Source organism: Xiphophorus maculatus, chromosome 11 (assembly GCF_002775205.1).
Source record: "Xiphophorus maculatus strain JP 163 A chromosome 11, X_maculatus-5.0-male, whole genome shotgun sequence".
Taxonomy (NCBI): Eukaryota; Metazoa; Chordata; class Actinopteri; order Cyprinodontiformes; family Poeciliidae; genus Xiphophorus; species Xiphophorus maculatus.
In genome coordinates this window covers 7,825,331-7,844,696 of record NC_036453.1, presented here as the reverse complement: position 1 = coordinate 7,844,696, position 19,366 = coordinate 7,825,331, and the positions used below count along the sequence as shown (strand labels likewise).

The 19,366-nt window shown below is 39.7% G+C and overlaps 1 protein-coding gene across 1 annotated transcript in view; it reads right to left on the bottom strand.

The window, feature by feature from the left end:
- Positions 1–6,839: 6,839 nt before the first annotated feature.
- The window catches only part of jade2 (jade family PHD finger 2), a 141,103-nt gene continuing 128,576 nt past the window's right edge, over positions 6,840–19,366 (bottom strand). The window contains exons 12-14 of the mRNA XM_023341959.1: positions 14,203–14,334; positions 10,622–10,767; positions 6,840–10,163 (exon numbers count right to left, since the gene is read on the bottom strand). Of these exons, the coding sequence (XP_023197727.1) occupies positions 9,462–10,163; positions 10,622–10,767; positions 14,203–14,334 (980 nt within the window). The 3' untranslated portion in view covers positions 6,840–9,461. The remainder of the gene's footprint in view (positions 10,164–10,621; positions 10,768–14,202; positions 14,335–19,366) is intronic.

The window sequence follows — 19,366 nt, the reverse complement described above, 5'->3', positions numbered from 1 at the left end:
TGATTGTTTCATCTGAGGAGAAAATAAAAACTAAAGAGCTAATCTGTGGAAAACTTATAGTCATACTATTTAAATATCATTCCTACTTTAGTTATTAGTCCAAGTTATTAAGTCTATTAAGTTTAGTTATTGAACTGATCTGAGCAAAGATCAGTTCAAATTTAAATGATTTCTGCATCTCTATTAGATAATAGACTTCAGTATTTACAGTTTGTCAATCCGACCAACTGGGTCTGGACACGTTTAACTTTCACTCATGAGAACTGAGTGCTGCAAAACGTTTCTGACCCCAAAAATCAATACAAATAAAATCATAACATAAAATTTGGTGCGTTAGTTTTTATCAATGCTGCAGAACTAAACATAATTTAGAATATAATGAATGTTGAATGATGAGGAATGAGTGTGATGAAAAGAGAGGCAGAGAGTTTTGTGTACACAGAAAGCACTGCTTTATTGACTGCACTGGACTGGATTGGACTGGTCTGGACTAGATCAGATGGGACTGGAAATCCTTTTGGAGGTTGGGTTGATTTTTGAGGAAAGGACAGCAGAAGGGTTGGACATAGTGGGATGCAGCCATTATTAAGGCAACACAAACAGCATGCAGTTACAGTCACAGGAAACATTGTCATCATCATCATATTGCTTTTTAAAGTCTCGCTTAAAACATTGAAATTGTACAAAAAGGAAGAAAATAGGTTTTTTGCACTAATGAAAAATACAGTTTTTGATTTTTTGTTTCCCTCCTACAAATAAGATTCTAATACAATAAAATAAATATAGCAAAAAAAGCCAAAAATAATTTAAAATAGCTCTTCTTTTTCATATATGTTCAATAGTTCTCTTTGCTATTCACAAATGGCACAACATTCTTTGAAACAAAGAATACAGAAGATTAACTCCTGCAACATTCATATTATTGTATTGAAGAACCGATGCGGAGTGGAGGAGAAATGGATGACAGCAGAAACCTGAACACCTTCATAAGGACAAATACGACAGCAGGAGAGGCGATTCTGTGCAGCTCTGCTTTCACTGAATGATTTGGATTCAAGAGGCAAAAGGATGAAAACCGTCGGAGTTTTGTAGAAGAAGGGAGCGATCGATAAATCTTACTTCAGCAACTGGAGTTAGTACTGAGGACTCCAGCAAACGCTTCATTAGAAAATTCAAAAGTCCTTGAAAGAATTTTGCAAGGCAAAAATTGTTGTTTCATCAAGTTTTAAACCTGAGGGAGAAAACTTAATTTATAGGTCAAGGAGAGAAGAGCGAGTGTTTCTGTGATTAATGAGTCACAAAGTGTCTGTTCTGCACTGGAGGAGAAACGGAGGAAAATAAAGCTGAGCTCTGGAAATAAAAATACTGACAGTAATGTGTCATAAGTCTGGTCCAGGTTTGCCTTTTATGCAAAACACATTTTCAGGAAACAAAATGGACTCTTCCTTGTGCCCCCATGGTCAATTTCATTTTTAATGTTAGTACAATAAATAAAACGATTGTCATAATTCAGATTTAATGTATCGATTTTGTACTTTTTGTGAGTGGAGCAGGAAAGAAAATGGGAAAGATTGAAGTTTTCAGGCTAAAACTGGGAAAATAAACTGATTTGAATGCTACAAATGTTAAGGAAATAGATTAGGGCAATGCTTAAAATGATCCTGAAGGAAATGAAGAAAAGCGATAAAATTGCAAGAAATATCAATGAAGGAGCTCACTTGCATTACAAATAGTTTTTTATATGAATTGCATTTACACCTGAAGAGTCTGCTCATGTTGCACCTCCCTACAGTCAATATTATGCACTGGTCACATTAAACTCACTGTCTGTTGCAGGGAAACTCAACTCTGTTCTTGCTCAAACTAAGGTTACCAAATGTTTTTTAGTTGTACACTGGCAATAACTTGTAAATCTTTTATATTTAATTTGTTGTAAAATATTTTGTTCTCTGAACAGGTTTTTACTTTACCTTGAATGTAGTACAATCAACAAAACTGCAGGACAAACTATGTAAATTAAATTATTGTTGTTTTTCAAAATCATATATCTACTTTTAAAGACCAAAATGGATGAAAAGTTCACTCAGATGTTAAACATGCTTTACATAACCATTATTAATTTGACTTCTTCTTAGTTTGTATAGCAACTGAAACAAACCAGAATAATAAACTTTTTGTTATAGTTCTATTCAGTGGAGCCTCAGTCTCCACTGCAAATGGATCCCAGTGGTAGTTTTTATACGTAAAGGAAAGTTAAATTTAAAGGTGATCTATTATGCTTCCTCAAACAGGTTAGAATCAGCCTATGCAAACATGTACAATAAGTTTTTGCACTAAATTATTGTTGGATAATGAGATTTCAGTCTAATCAGTTCCAGAATGAGATGTTTTAGGGCCTCAGATGTACAATTACACAACCGTACATCTTTGAAAAGAGGAAGTGGAGCCTCCTGCACAACCAACCAGAATGCAGCAACTGGTTTCTGGATGGTGAGTCAACAACAAAACTCTTGTTTTTCCAGCAGCCATTATACAGCCCATACAGCAAGAAAACCAGCTGACCAAACTGGCTGGAGATCAACTGGGAACTGGGCTGGGCTCATTGGGGTTGCTAGGTAACGGGCTGGGCTCATTGGGGTTGCTAGGTAACGGGCTGAGCTCATTGCATGTGACTTAACAACTGGAAGGTTTTTGAAATGGCTCGTCTTCCAGCCATTAGTACATTAACTTATTACCAATAAATGTTTTTAAGTGCTTGGTTTGTTTTTAGAAGCAGTTGAGACACAAATGGAAGAACAAAAATGTTCAAAATGTGAATTTTGCATAATATGTCTTCTTTAAGTATCAGACAAGATGCATAACCTAGATTGACCATATCTGTCATTTTCCACTAGATTCATGGTGAATCTACTGATACGTTAATGTTCCAATGTATCAGCTGGAACATTAAGATGATGATCTAATATCTATATAGCTTCTTAAATCAATAAACAGCCCCAGTTTGACTGTTTAATTCTTTCAGATTAATGGTTCTTATAATCCAAGTGTCAAACTCAAGGCCCACGGGCCAAATATGGCCCACTGTAAAGTTTTATGTGGCCCAGATGGACATGTAAACCGAACCAAGAAGCTAACCGTTGTTTGCTTAAATAGTATTTTATCAATCAAATAATAGTTTTCAACAGAGGATGATTAGGGCCACAGAAAAGAAAATTCTGACTTTAATCTTCTAAGATAAATAATTATAATTCTGAGAAAAGTCAAAATTCTGAGAATTCTGCAGGGAAAAATAATTTCTGAGAAAAAAATTTAGAATTTTGGAAAAAAGTCAAAATTCTAAAATTTTTCTCAGATTCTGACTTTTGATCTCAGATTAAAACCCAAATTATTTTTTCCCCAGTGGCCATCATAATCATCGTCTGTAGTTTTCATATGAATACCACCAAATGACACAAATGTAAAATGATGTTCAGTATTTAACTTTAAGGAGTACGTTTGTTAATGGGTTTTATCAATACATTTTACCAGAACCAGACTTTTATAATCTCAATATGGCCAAAAATAAAAGTGAGTTTGACATCCCTCTTATAATCAGCGAGTTATTAAATGCATGTTTCCCGTTCCTTTAGTGCTTGCTTGATTTGATTGTTGCACTTTGCAATCGAGGAGCATCAGTGAGAGCAGAGAAAGCTTAAAAAGTTGCATGTGTTTTATTGTTTATATTAGCCGTGTGCTAACTTGACTGTGGAAAGGCTGCAGACACAACGCAGAGAGAACAACTTGTTCTGTTTTTCTGGCTTCAGTTCCTCCACATGTCTGAGTGAGAATGAAGCAGAGCAGAGCGCGAATGTTTTACCTCCTTAAACCCGTCTGCCACTGTCAGCATTTGTCCTTAAAGCTACTGATGTTCACATTTATTCTGGCTTTTTGTGAGTAAAATATGTTTCTAAAGGAAAGCAAAAAGCTGATTGCTGAGTAGAGCAGGAGTGGAGGAACAAACCAGGATGGAGGGCTGAGAGGCGGAAACGCTGGTTTGCTGGTGATGGGAAGGAAAATGATGCAGTAAGGTGCTCTGATTATGCAGATCAGAGCTTTAGTGTAAAAAGCTGCAATGGAGAGAAAATAATTTGTTTAAAGATGATAGAAAAAAACACTTTAAAAAAACTAATTGTTTCGTCAGCGGTGGAGTCAAAGAGGCTCCACATTTCATCCAACTGATCATCTACACTGTGAAGTAAATCATTTTAAGGCTGATTATCTTTAGTCTCAGAGTAATTTCTGTTGGATGAAAATCAGTAAATCAGATTTTTAAATGCACCAAACTAAGAATGTAGATTTTAAAATAAAAGAAAAATGATAAAAATGTTAGCCATATATTCTTTGATTCATAAACGGAGATAATCTTGGTAATTCACTTTTCTGTGGGATTTAAAAATACAACTTTTTTTTTTTTGGTGCATCTTTACTACAAATGAATTCTCCATTAAATAATATTTATGTAAAATAAAGCGGTAAGGCAGCTGCTAACCTTAATGGTTAAATTATTTCCAAACACAAATTTCAACTTTGTGGTATTTACTCTTTTTATCATTTTAAAGGGAGAAAAATCAACATTTAACTTTTTATTTCAGTAGGAAAAGGAAATAATTCCTGCTTAAATAAAGGTTAAATATCTCTATTTAACCTTTATTTGACAAGATTTTACAATAGTGTAAAATCTAGTCAATTTTCATTTTATTGAGTAATATTCCACTTTTTCATATTTTGCGAATAAATCTTCCTTTATTCATAACAGAAATCTGTGAAGCTGCCTAACCATTAAATGCATCACATTTAAGAGGCAGTTAAAGAAGAAAAGAGTAATGAGTATTTAGTTGTATTTACTGTATAATATAAAAACATTTAAGGTTTTCTATCAAGTTGACTGTAATTAAAACTCACTTTATGCCTCCTGAAGTCTCTCTGACCTCCTGTCTTTTCCTCCACAGCAGCTGTTTCAGGATGAAGTTCTGATCTGCACAGCTGTTGTGGATGCTGAGATTTTAAACTTTTAACTTTAACTGGAAAGGAGAGCAAAGCGCCAGTAAAACCAGTGGAAGCAGATAATGAGTCAGCTTTCTAGTTTGATACAACTAAGTATTACCAACCAAATAAAACGTCTGCAAAGGCTTTTTAAAAACACTGAATATGAAAATGTAGCTATTAGTTGAACAGTATAATACATTATTGTAACTGTGAATATTGTGTAAGAGTCCAGTGGTATGCAGGTGGGGTCACATGGTGGAGCTATTTCTCTCAGGATTTGGTTTCTTTGTAAGAAAACGTCTTGTCTTGAGTTTTGCAACAGATTAATCAAACCGCAGGGAAAATGGCCGTTACCTGCAGCAACAGGCGCTGGCCTTTAACCAGCGTTTCATTGTTTTCCCCCAGAGACGCTTCAAAGTCGATGTTGTTTTCTGACCTGCCGTCATGTAATTTAGAGCCAGCAGTTGTCAAATATTGAAATTGCAAAGAAGAGTCTAAAATACAACAGCTGACTCGTGTAATATTGAGTCGGCTGTTGTATTTTAAGTGATAAATTGACTCAAATTTAAAGTGACAGGCACATTATAATATGGATTTATCCTAAATACTCGTTTATTTACCGATTCTTCTTCTAGTGGACCAAATTTTCACAGAACTAACCCACAAGATGTAGAAAATGTGTATTTCTGTTGTCAGAGTTGCAAAACTCAAAGATCACATTTGGAGTAGTGAGCCAGCGGCCGCACCAGCATACCACACGTTGAAGCTGAATGCTAGTGAAAAATAATAAAGAATCCAGTCTACAGCATCTATGAAGCGGAAGGAGAGGGCGTTGAAGCCACACTGTAAATACAGAATAATAAACCAGGTTTTGTTGCTGAGGCTGCACAGCAAAGGGTTAAAATATCTGCTGATTGGTTTCAGGTTTGATTTCTTCTGTTTGTGCTGTGCAGCCTCAGCGTCTGCTACTACATGTGGAGGCCGTACAGGCCTCATCTAAAACCACCGTCTACAACATCAGGCTACTCTGAATACTGAAACCAAGATTACATTAATATGTCTGGGTGACGCATGAGGCCGGAATGAGCATCGTCACTCCAGAGACACGTCGTCGTGTCTGAGACGTAGCAGAAGTCCGACTTCCTCCAGGCTACGGCACGAATTCAGAAACTCTGAGTAAAGAGACATTTTCACAATACAACACAGCCGTGTAAATCCCCTGAAGAACGAAAAGGACACAGTGCCATCGCTTGTCATAAACTCTGCGTTTCTCTCTGAGGAAGTCAGAACCACACATCCATAGAAAACTATTCATCTGTTGCTTTGTAACCCTGTTAGACCAGCTTCGTGTTGGAAATCTGTGTTAAGTGACCAAAACCTTCCAACACTTTATCAAACTCACTTTACGTTGCAGTCCAGAGACAGAGTGTGTGTGTGTGTGTGTGTGTGTGTGTAGACAAGATGTAAATATGCTGCCTTGATACACAGATCTGTTCTTTGGCATGGTCGTTCCTAAACACCAGTCAGAATGTGTCTACAGAAAATAAAGTGAAATAAAACAGAGCAGGATGGAAAGAGATCTGTACTTAAAGGCTGTGTGTCAGGCCCGGCTCAAGCAGTTCGCTCTAATCAATCGATCTGATTGATTTGTGTTGATCAGGACAGCCTTCATCCTGATGATGATCTGTGAAACCCGGGCCTGAAGCTCACACTTACAGAAGACACTTGCTCAGTAGTAGTGGTGTTGGAAATCAAACTGACTCTTGCCAAACAAACTTTCTAAACATACCTCACCTTACATAGATATATGTGTGTATTATATATAATTTTACATACATGTTTTTTTTTATTTTTAAATCTTGTATTAATTCTTTTTAAAAGTTCTTCTTTAACCCCTGAGAATACCGCAAACAGCTTCTTGAGTAGAAAATACGACTCTGTAGGGTAAGATGTGTGACTCTGCAGTAAAACGAGGCGCAGCTCGGTTTGGGAACTCAGGAGTCCGGGGCGCTGATTCATGCTTTATCTGTGATAGTTTACGGTTTTTGCAGTAGAGCCGTTTGCTACAGGAGCTTGGTCAAGTCTGGTTTGATCACAACGCCATGATGGTGTCACAATCCGCTAAAAAAAACCTCCAAAAAAACATGGCAAACTGCATAGACACACATAATGACCTGAACTAACCAATTTATTCTGATATTTTTCATCTACAACGACTTAAATCAGTTGGAATTGACTTGAACCACAACACTTAGCTAAAATCCTGGACAGTTCCTCCAATAATGAAGATTTTAATGGTTCAAAACCAGATATACGCGCAGTGGAAGCTAACATCTTCAGCACCAATGAACATGCACAGTGTTCCTGATTGGATGCTTTGTAAACACCAGCCAATAACGTGGGAAGTAGCTTTGCTCCTCATTTTTAAAACGTAGCTTAGGAAGCTTAAACATTGTTTTATTCTCTACACATCAGTGAAGTTCCTGCAGATAATTTGCAGAAAACTCAATGAAAAGTTTGGGATCTCGAGTAATTTATCTTCTGAATCAGTGAAATGTTTGAAAAATAGTTTTAATAAAGCATAAAAAATAATTGTGACACGTTATCGACTGATGTTTATAAAGCAACCAATCCAGGCGCACAACTCAACTTCCTTGGTGCTGATTGGTTGTTGAATGGAAATAAGGATGAATGTAGATATTAAATGTTTCTGCTGTAAATATTAAGGTAGATTTAATGTTTAAACCAGTAAAATCTGTAGCTTTAGGTATTTTTGGAGGTGGTCTGCAGTAGTAATAGATTTATCTCTTCCCAGTTGGTTTTGATTTCCATTGGGCTTCACTATGTAACAAAGTTTGATTGTTTTAGTATTTTAAGCTAGATTTTAAATATATTTCTAGTCTTTTGAAAATCTCAAAGTTTGGGTGAGGGCTTTGTTTTTAGCTTCTTGAGTATTTCCTTTGTTTTATAACATTACTACAAACTTTTTCTCACATAAACACAGAGAACTGAAATAAGTGCTTACACCAGGAAGACTGAATATAAATATAAATCAGTAGATTGAGCTGCTTTTCAAGGGCGCTGCAGAAATGATATTCTGTGATTCTACTGACGTCTCAAGTCGAATAAACTTTGATTCATAAATTCACAATAAAATGTAGATTTTCTTTGGTGGTTTTTGAATTATAAAGCCACCAGACTGAAATGGGCTCAGACCTGAAGGAGAAAAGCTGTTTTTATCCCAGCAGATCAAACATGAGCAACAAATATCTTGCAGGGCTGCTGAAAGCTGGAACATGGTGTAACTTGGCCAAGCTCTTGTTTTTAAGGCTCTCTGCTGCCGTGATGCGTTCAGGGGCGGCTCGTAACAGTAGGCATCTCTGTGGCTCTGCTTTGCAAAGTGCTGCAGATGCATTGGTTACAAAAATGGCAAACGCTGCATGTTTGTTTGTTTTTTTTGTTGTTTTTTAGGCACTATTCAATCATTATGGTGAAGACACCCTGTGGCTACATGGCAACCAATCTGTTGGGATTTTATTTCGCTTTGATTGTTACAAATTTGGATTGAGAGGCTGATTGATTCACTCACTGATTGTTTTGTGGGAGGTCACAGGAAGTGACGCAAGGCACAACGTTTCTCTACTGATATTTTTGTAAAGATTTAGGGGGTAGAATTGATTTAGGAAGAATTTGGCAGCAATGGAGAAAGATTGGATTAAGTATTTATACCAAGGGTGTCCAAACTTTTGGCACCAAGGGGCCAAAATCCCCAAGCAGAAAATATTGCAGCTGGGGCCACACAAAATTAATCCAAGGGCCACAAATGGCCCACAGGCCGCACTTTGGACACCCCTGATTTATACCATACTACGATGAGTGTATATGTGAGTTTGTGTCTGACACAGCGGCGGGGTTGGGGTCAATCTTTAGTCTGTAATATTTCTGCTTTTAAGGGATGAAAAATGAGAAAATCAGCGTCTGAAATCGACCCGGGCTCTGAATGAGCTTTTGTTTTACTCTCAAGTGCTTCCATGACTGACTAGTTATTGTGCTTTTCAAGGCTGAGTAGATGCTGTCCTGTGCTGCCCTCTGCACATATTCATGCCAGTTCTGCTAAGAAATCTAAATATTTTGAGGAAAACTCGTTGGATGCAGCTCGGACCTTAAAGCATACCCTGGAACCTGCATGAGTAAGAAGAATAATAATGCCCCAAAGTGTTTGTTCCCAAGTCTGAAGCAAACCGCAGACACCAGGCCACAACCAGATGAGTTAGAAATATACAAAAGACGAATGTTTACTTTCCTATAGTATGAGGAGCGAACTGCGGTCCAGTGGAGAAGCTTTACTGTACGGTCGGCATACAGCTACATTCAGAAAACCAGGCAGAGTCAGAGCTGGGATGCTGCTCCGTACCACCGATTTGGTTTGACTTTGTTTAGGACGCCAGGACGCTCCTCCTCAGTAGATCCTCGTTGGCAGGATGCAGCTGTGGCAGCCGAAGCTTTCGTCCGCCGGACCGTGTTTCCAAATCGCTCTCTCCATCGGAGAAGTACCCATCAGTCTCGGCGGCGGCGTCCAGCAGCGATGCGCCTTTCCCTGTGAGCGGCAGGTCCATGGAGTCCAGTCCCCCAACCCTTGACCTCGCTTTACCCTGCCGGGCCGGGCGGGGCCGCGACCCCCGCAGGACGGCCCCGGCGTCAGGCACTGCGGCTCCCGGACTGGAGGCCGGTGAAGGGGAAGCGCTCGCCATCAAACCGGTTGCCATGTGGACGCTGTCCCAGCGGCCGCGCTCCTCCGAGATGTGGCAGGAATCCATCTTGGAGATGGGCGGCTGCGGCGGCGGGTCGCCGTTCGGGTCGCAGCTCCTGGTCTGGTGGTGGTGACCCGCCTTGGATGAGCTTCTGGGCTTCTCCCCTCGGCGGCCAGCGTGGCTGGATTTTTCCCAGAAGCCCTTGGCTGTGGACGGGCTGCTGGACGCGGCTGACCCGAACACCCTTTGGGCGCCGGCGCCGCTCGGTCTTCGAGAACGAGGCTTGCTGCTTCCTCTGGGTTTCCGGCCCAGCTGAGGCGTTTTCCACGCCGACTGCATAGAGTTCTCCATCATGAGGTTCAGGAGGCTTTCCTCGCCCTGCATCAGCTGGAGGAAGAGGAGGAGGAGGAAGAGAGGAAACAGGTCAGCAGGAGAAAAATGGTTAAGATGGAAGAACTTTAAATAAGTCCATCAACAGAGGGAAACGCTGCATGACTAACACATTTAACTCCAGAAATATCACAGGAAGATCGTCTTATTGTCAGCAGGGATCTGAAAGTTTCCAGTAAACACTGCAAAAACAAAATCTCACCAAGTATTTTTTGTTTAGTTTTGAGCAAATATAATACACTTGAAATAAAACTAAACTAACTTAGAAATAACTTTCAAGCAAGAAATATAATCTTGTTTTAATAATATTTCATGCTCAACAGACTGTAAAGATTACAAAATAAATTAATAAGTCAAATAACACGACATTTTATTAAAATAGTTTTTGTAAAAGCCAAAGCAGCTTCAGAAATGATCTCCCTCCTGTTCCCATTCATTAAAATAACAAGCCGTACCTGGTCGGACAGCAGGCTGCTGCCCTTGTGGTTGTGCTGGCCGTCCAGAGCCCACTGGCTCAGCATGTCGTCCGCGGTGATCTGGACCGACTTGGCCAGCCAGCTGTCGAACAGAGAGCTTTCTAACGGAAACGACTTGGACAAACCTGACAGGACAGAAAAACAAAGACGAGTCACATTTCTGCTGAACTTCATTACAACAGAATTAAATATACCTTATTAATCTCCAGGGGGATATTAGCTAACAGTTTCTTTAATATTAGTGCTAGAAATATAACCAGCAATTAAAACTTATAAAGTACATATCAAAGAGCAGAGGTGGGCAGAGAACCCAAAAATGATACTCATGCTGTATCATTATTTAAACAAAGCAGCTTTAGTTGCTCGGCTTGCTAAAGATTTGTTGTATTTAATAGTTTGTTGTTGTTTTCCTTTTTAACTAAATTCTTGTTGTAAATCTGCAGCGTTCCCAAAATACCTGAAATACCACAGAGGAGGTTTCAGAGAAAAAGTCTCTCCTGTAAATCCTAAACCGCCTGTAATAATCCGACAGCAGGAGGTGCTGTTAGGGTGCGTTTAACACCAGCTATCCCACACACACACACACACACACACACACACACACACGCACACACACACACACACACACAGCGGCTGTTTCCATGACGCAGCATGCCTCTGCAGGAATCAGGAGAGCTCTGAGGGAGGGAATCGGTGACGAAGGAAACGACAGGACAGGACAGCAGACCAGAGGGAGGAAGGAGGAAAAGAAACACCCACATGTCACCTGGTGGAAGGTCGCTATGGTTACGGCTTGGGTTAGAAACCAGAGAGACATGTTTCACACTAAATAAGATATTCATGGGTTTTACTTCAAAAAGTATCTGCAGGTCTCAGAAAATCAGATTTAAAGGGGCAGTGTCATGTAAAATTCTCTTTTTCAGCTTTGCATCATGTTATAATGTTTTTCCCTCCATGTTAATCTCCATGGCAACCATTCAGCTGTTGATATACCTGGGTGGACCTAGCCCCACCTTCAAGGCTCCTCCCCCACTCAGCTCCTCCAGACTAGCCAGCAGCAATTAGCAATCACCCACTGAGCTCATTATAGGAGCTGCTGCTCAGAGCAACGCTGGTAGAAACATTAATAGAGGAGCCATGTTGGGACGGCTTCCTGGAGGCGGAGCTTCAGAAACAGCAGGAGATTTAAAGACACAGAGGCCCAATTTCAAACAGGAATCAGGAAGTAAAACTTGTTTTAAAGTCCTATTTGATAAACATAAGCATGTTTACAACAACTGAAGGTAAACAGTTACTGGATTATGCAATAGAACGGCCTGGAAATCACAATACTGGCCCTTTAAGACTGGAAGTGTGGCATCCCATGAGAAATATGTATTTAGAGGAAGCAAACAAGCAAAAAGCTTTAAACATCAACACCATTAACATCGTTTTTGTTTTACAATATAAAAAAAAATTAATTTATCGATGTTGACCTGGAGCTAATAACCTGCTGCTTCAGAGAGAGTAAAGGTGGATCTTCGTCTCTGAAAACACAGAGGAAGAGGCAGGACCAGACCCGACAGGGAACAGATGGCTTGACACACAACACCCATACACACACACACACACACACACACGCACACACACACACACAGAGAGAGTGAGATATGAACACATACGGCATGCAAAGACAAACACAGAGACGGCACACTGAGAGCAGCATACTATATATATAACACTGATAATGGACGGCGGAGTCAGACACGTAAATCGACCCTGGTGAAAACAACAGCAGCAAACCAAACACAAACACTGACTTATTTGTCATGGAAACGCAATTTCTGTGACCGTATCCCAGCATGCATGCCGCGTCAAGTTGCAGTTCTTATCCCCTTTGCGGTCAGGTGGAAGAAAAAGAAGCAAAATAAACAGGAAGATGGGGTTTCATAACACAGAGCCAGATGGACAGATATGGGCGACAAATCCAGTGAGAAGACAAACAAGGACGACTAGAAATGGAGATAAAGCACAACCAGACCAGGCTGCTAGTTATCACAGTTTACTGATGTAAACACAAACAGCTCGGGTGAAGAGGAGACAAACTGTGACTGGGTTTTATACATCCAGACATTTTCTACCGCCAGCAGTGATAACAAGAAACATCCTGGAGAAAATTTTAAATCCATTTTGGTTCGTATTTTGCACCCTGACCTTTAGTTTCTCTCTCAGGTGTCTGATGCTCAGCATCGAGTTTCAGCAACGTGTAAAGTTTCCATCGGTGAGGAAAGTTTCAACAACTCAAACAGTTGAGCTATAAAACCTACAGAAGTTCCATCATTAATCATCTCATTCATGTTGCACCCATTTAAAATACCTGCTGATCAATTCCTTTGGCTCATTAAACTGTTGTAAATAATGTTCTACTTTAACGTTTGTAGCCTTGCATTACAGAAAGCATGTGTGTGTGGGTGTGTGTGTGTAAGTAGACCTTAGTCAAGAAAATCTATATAAAGTGTGGCAATGAAAATCTCCTTAAATATATTATCAGCAAGCAGAGTCTGGATGCATAACACCTCAGGCAGTGTTTTCAGTTGTGATTTAACATTTAGTGCAGATCTGAATTTATAGTATTTATAATTATTAAAGATGATTTTCCTCCTTCAGTCCGGTCGACCCGGTTCTACTGGAACCAGAACTCCATCACCTGCTCCACCTCCAGCTGCTGTGGTTCTGACCCAAACCAACCTGTTCCCCTCCTGGCCTGTGGGGGCACTGCACCAAGAACCACTGAAGGAAACGACACAAAAACCTCTGAAGACACTGAGAGCAACTTCCTTCTTCACCAGATGGAAACAAGATGGAGGCGTCAGATTTTAGTGTTAGGGTTAGGGGTTAGGGTTAGGGGTTAGGGTTAGGAGCCAAAGACTCTTTAGTCTTTGGCTGAAGACCAGGAGCCATTTCTGCTGCTAGCGCTAGGCTAGCGTGTTAGCTTTGGTTGTATTTACCCAGAATGCCCTGCGCTGTAGTCCACTTCCTGCTTTTGGAGCGGTCTCCGCTCCGCTTGGCGTTCACATTCAAACCGAACCCAGACCGAGGTTTGGAGGACCAGAGGTCAGAGGTCGATTAGCGTTCACACCAAACCAAATGAACCGGAGTTTATGGAAAAATGGACCAGAGTCGGGTTGAAGCGGGCTAAACGGGGTCGGGTTGAAGCGGGTCGGGTTGAAGCTGGCTAAACAGGGCCGGTGTGAATTCAGCCTGAATCAGGTCAAAATCTAATGGTTTTAAATTGTCGTTCCTGTCAGAAACAATCAAACTAATTGTTGTTCTTGAAGTTGTCGACTCATTTTATGACAAATTAACTGAACATTTTCACTGCGTTACAGTTAGACCATCATATTAACTCTTGTATTTCCCACTGGGTCTCTGTAAAGTAACTGAAGTTATTCTGAATGATCTCACTCAGCTGTGACAGCTTTTGCTCCACAACATTAAAATATGTAGAAATATTTTAATCGAGCAGAAATAAGAAACTCAGTAAAAACTCAGCCAGAGTAAAATCCACCCACACACTTTACCTAGCTCTTTAAGCAGGGAGCCGTTGTCAGACTTCCACCTCTCCTTTTTCTTGCCGGTGCCATGCTTCCTTCTCTCTTTCCTTTTATCCTTCACTCCATTCTGCTTCCTCTTTTCTGCCTTCTGGGTTTTCTCTGCAGGGAGACAGAAGACGGGCTCAGGTTAGGGATTTAGCTGATCTATTCAGTTTAAGGTAGATTTAGCTGGAAAGTAACAGCCTGGGGAACCAAATCATTCCAGGTTCAAGCTGCACACTCATCAGAATCTGGTTTCCTCTTTCTGTCAGCGTTTGATTCTTCAACTAAAGCCTCATTTACATCTGGGAGAAGCGACACATTAACTGCTGTGTCTTAACCTTCAGCCCTGGATGACAAAAACACTCATTCTGCACCAACATTGTAAAAATATTTTAGTTATTAGCAAAAGATATGACTTTTGGGTGTCCAAAGTGAGGCGCAGGGGCCATTTGTGGCCTTTGGATTAATTTTGTGTGGCAATTCAAGAATGGCACAAATTTGGCCATCAAAGACTTTTTAACATTTTCCTTTTAAGAAGATTTAAATTTGCCACAGAAAATATCCTAAAAAGTAACAAACACACCAATTTTTTCTTGCGTTTTCTTTATTATTATTATTATTATTATTATTATTATTATTATTATTAATGTGTCATTAGTCGGGCCACACCCCTCCATTACATTTGTCTAAATATGGCAAATGTAAAAAACATTTTTTACTTTCGTTGCTGGGATTAAAGTAAAAACATTTTATAGCTTAAAAATGTTAAATAAATCCCAAAAGTTAAATAACTGTAAATATTAAGATCAATGTAAAATATTACATATGCAGGTAAAAAATTCAAAATAATAGTTTAGCAATTTTACATGAGGAAGAAAAATAAAATTCTGACCCTGATTACTTTCTGCTCGGGGGTTTTGGGTCTCGATGCAAAAGTTTGTACATCCCTTTATTACAATATGACAATATTTTGACCTCTTTAATTAGGACAAAAACAATAAGCAGGGGAGAATTAATTATATATATATATATATATATCCAATTTAAAAATATTAATGTTGAAGGGGCAGTTTTGTGTTTTCCATATGACATTTTACAGAACAATCAAGTAACTGTTACTTGACATCAAAATGTTTTATATATCACATATACGCTCTGTCTCTTTAAGAAGCTCCTGTTCTTTTACAGCACGCTCCTCCATTATGCTGTTATCAGCCGTCCTTAGAGCGTTTCAGTGAGGAGCTAATCGTTCCACCAGGTGTTTCCTGACTGCTGCTGCCGCTAGTCTGGAGGAGTGGAGTGGGTTAGGGGTTTCCATGGAGATGAAAGGATTTGTCAATCAAAGCAACACTTCAGGCTTGTTTCTGGTGAGGGAATAACAGCATACCCTCACTGTAGTACATTTCACTCATTTGCCAATAATGCGGTTTAGAGGAGGCTTTGAGTTTCATTTAGTCTCAGTTAAAACGTTTCTTAATGTGTTAAACAATGAAGACACATTAAGTGTGTTAAATTCATGCACATTTTGATAAGTTGTGGATTTTAAAAAAATGAATAGACCTTTCTAATTGAATCCTGTAGCTGCTTTTCCTGCTGTGCAAACAAAAGTTTGAGTTAAAGCTGATAAACGACCTGATAAAAGCTCCGACTATAAAACTCGATAAAACGGCGAGAAAAGCTTGTTACAAGTTCCTCACTATGTGACAAGTTATTCATGTTTGTTCTGTGCAGCCAACTGTAACTTTCATTTGTTCCAGAAAATTAAATGAATAATTAGCAAAAAAGGGACAGAATAATTTTTCATTCAATCATAAAATATATATTTTTGCAGCTCTATTAGAAACCTACACGGTTTGTATTATTGAGAGAGGAATCAGAGCCGTTGGGCTCCACATGGAGCAGATTAGCAGAACCACATGGGGATGTTTGCAGCCACAGCGTGGAAACGCGTCGTCACCTTCGCTAAACCTGGCTTACAGATCGCCTCGTTCCCTCTGACGGCCGCTACTGAGACTGACCAGTTCACCGGTTCTCCCTCCAGGACCAACCTGTGCGCCTTAGAGAAACCAAACATTTTCCAAAGGACAGAAATCTAATCAATATAAGCAGTGGATTTTATATGGACTTATGTTTAAATTGCATGCCTTGTAATCGCTCACAGCTTCCTCCACTTCTGAGCCTTAATCAGCCTGAGTCATTTACGGTTTGACTTACCCTGATTACATCACAAGATGGCGCCGCCGTTTGACCCAGTTACTACAGATGAAAACAGCGACACTGCAATGCTACGGATTTCATAATGGTGAGGGATATATTAAAGGTTTCTATGTACACAGAGTGAAAGCACAGTAGCTAATCTTTTTAAACGTAAATGGTTTTATTGTCTATGGATGTTTAGCGACGTCTCAAACATTTTGGTTCCCAAACCTCCATAAATACTGATTCTCCTCAGCATGTGCAGAAAGTATCAAACTGAAGTTTTTCTCTATATGTAAGAGTTTCAGATGTTAAATACTGGAGAGTGTAAATCCTTCTGCTGCTTCAAGGACACTCTGAACTTGAGTGAAGGTTTCAGGTGAATGATGTTTTTTAGTTTTACTAAATGATTGGGAATTGCTGCAGGTACATCCACCAAAACTCTCCTGCTTCAGCAAAAACATAAAATAATCTGGAAAACCTGCAGAGTTAAACTCCTGGGAAACAAGAGCACAATCTCCCGATCTCCCAGGGACAGCTCTCCTACATGTTCCTCTGTTCTTCCTAATCTGATCTTGTTCTTTTAGAAAAGGAGGAAAACTAATTTTGGGTTTTTCAAGGGCAGCTGAAGGCGCCGCTGCAGAGTGTAGAAAGTTTCCCCTGCAGGTTGTAATCTCTGCACAAATCCAAGCATCAGCAGTAAACGCCTCCAGCGTATTCTCCCCCATAAAAAAGAAAAGAAAAAGATGTGTGCTTTTCCTGATTCTCTTTTGTCCTTTCTCTCTTCTCTGCAGCATCATCCTTCCTTCTCTTGTTTAGAGGTAGAAACGCCACCGGGGGGTTTATCTCTCTGAAGTGTGTGATTCATTTTCTCTTTTCGCAGCGAGTGAAGCCATTGTAAGGCATTTCTTACCTGAGCTCATTAGTGCATTGAAAGTTGTTTTCCTCCTTCCTGCCTGAACTTCATTACTTTTCCCTCTACAGTCTCTTTTCTTCCTCATTACCTTCCTTGCCCTCGCCATCCTCCTCTTCGCTGTATTTTTAAAACTCGTACTTTTCCACTTGCTGAAAGCGGATCAGAGACCGATACGGACCGCTGTCGGCTTGTCACCGGCGGCTCTGAGCTGGAATATAAATGTGGAGCGTTTTCTGAATAACAATAACACCTCCAGCCTGCGTCTGCACAAATTTAACAGGAACACTGAGACGAAAACATCCTGTGCTTAAATGAGCAACTGCTCCGAAACGATTAATCGTGATTAATCGATCAATGAAATAATCGTCAACTTAGTAATTAATCATCAATTGGAGTAGAGACAAAAAAACACTCAGAGTGGAAAATAAGGCAAACTGGACAAAATGTAAATATTTTCATGATAGTCTGTAAATCTGTTTGACCAGAACTTCTGAAATGACAGTTTTAGTGTTTTTGGTTCAAATTCTGTTAAAAAATGAGAGAAATAATTCCTATTAAGCACCTTTTGCTGTCCAGTTAATAATTGGTTAATTAAATAAACGGATCAGCTCTACACTGTATTGATGTTAAGGTCTGAGTTTTTCACATGTTGATATTCACTAAAGGCAATAAAATGTTGCTTAAAAAAGACATTAAATTGTTTATTAGCATTTTTATTTGCTAATTCTCCATATTCACAAGGTAAATAATTTTTTTAACTATTTAAAAGCTTTGAAATAATGAAGCATTCAGCTCATTGATTGATATTTGATCTAAATATGTTTTATTCTTGATTTTTTCTTGTATCTGTGCTTTAAGTCGGAGCTGCAGAGACTTTTCTCTGCCCAGCCTTGATAGCGACATGCTAACGGTTCAGAGCGCGACTCATGCAACCCCGACATGACAAACATGGAGGATGATGGAAATGCCAGCATGAGACAGGCAGGAGGTCAAAGGTCAACTGTTCTGATTTAGGCAGGTGAGAGGAGAGATGTGGAAACAAAAGATCAACTCGGAAACTGATTTTCTAGACATGTTGCATCTTATTGTTTACATCTGGAAGTTTTGCCCAACGCTGGAGAGCAAAAAGATGATTCCTTTCCATCCATAGCGGCGCTGCTGGGCAGAACCGTTAGCTAAATGAAACCTGGAGATGTAAGGATTATTGCAGTGAATAATAAAAATATTAAGTGATCGCTGTGCTACATTAGCTACCTCTGCTATTAGCTAAGCTAACACAGCGGTGGTAGATTAGCTACTTTAAACCCCTGCTCTACTGATGATTGGTCAGTTGGTGTTTAGGTCGCCTCTTCTGTTTTTAACAGAACCAAAACACAGAATTCCACAGCACATCTACATGTTAAGATCATCATAGTCAAGCTAGCATAACTGAGCTACTTTCCTCTCTCTATTTCTTCTTGACCTTCTCCAGTTGTTGTAGTGTTGACCATTAGCATCAAAGCACTGCGTCTATTTTTCTTCTATATATCAGGCGAACGTTTAAAACTTGGCGTGTTATGTTGACAACTTAGCAGCTAAAACCAATGCTATTCATCGTTAGTGAGAAGTTTCTTGCTGCTGATCTCCAGTGTTTGGCCAGCTGGTTTTCCTGCTTTATGCCCTGTACAATGGCTGCTGGACACGACAAGAGTTTAGTTGTTGACTCATCATCCAGAAACCACTTGCTGCATTTTGGTTGGTTGTGCAGGAGGCTCCAGCAATGCTTTTCAAAGATGTACAGTTGTATAATTGTGCATCTGTTTGTAGCCCCTTTGATGTGTGAGTGTTAATGTCGAGGTGGGGGCGTGGCCAGCAGCTTGTTTGGATTTAAAGTGACAGAAACCCTAAAACAGCTCAGAATAGGCAGAACTGATAATTTACTGTAAAATATGTAAGTTTTGTATATTTTGTTTCGGCCGTAGATCTATCCTAACCTGCTCATCTTTAAGATTCCCATCCTGCTCCGGTTGGTGGAAACACTGGTTTCATTGCAAAACC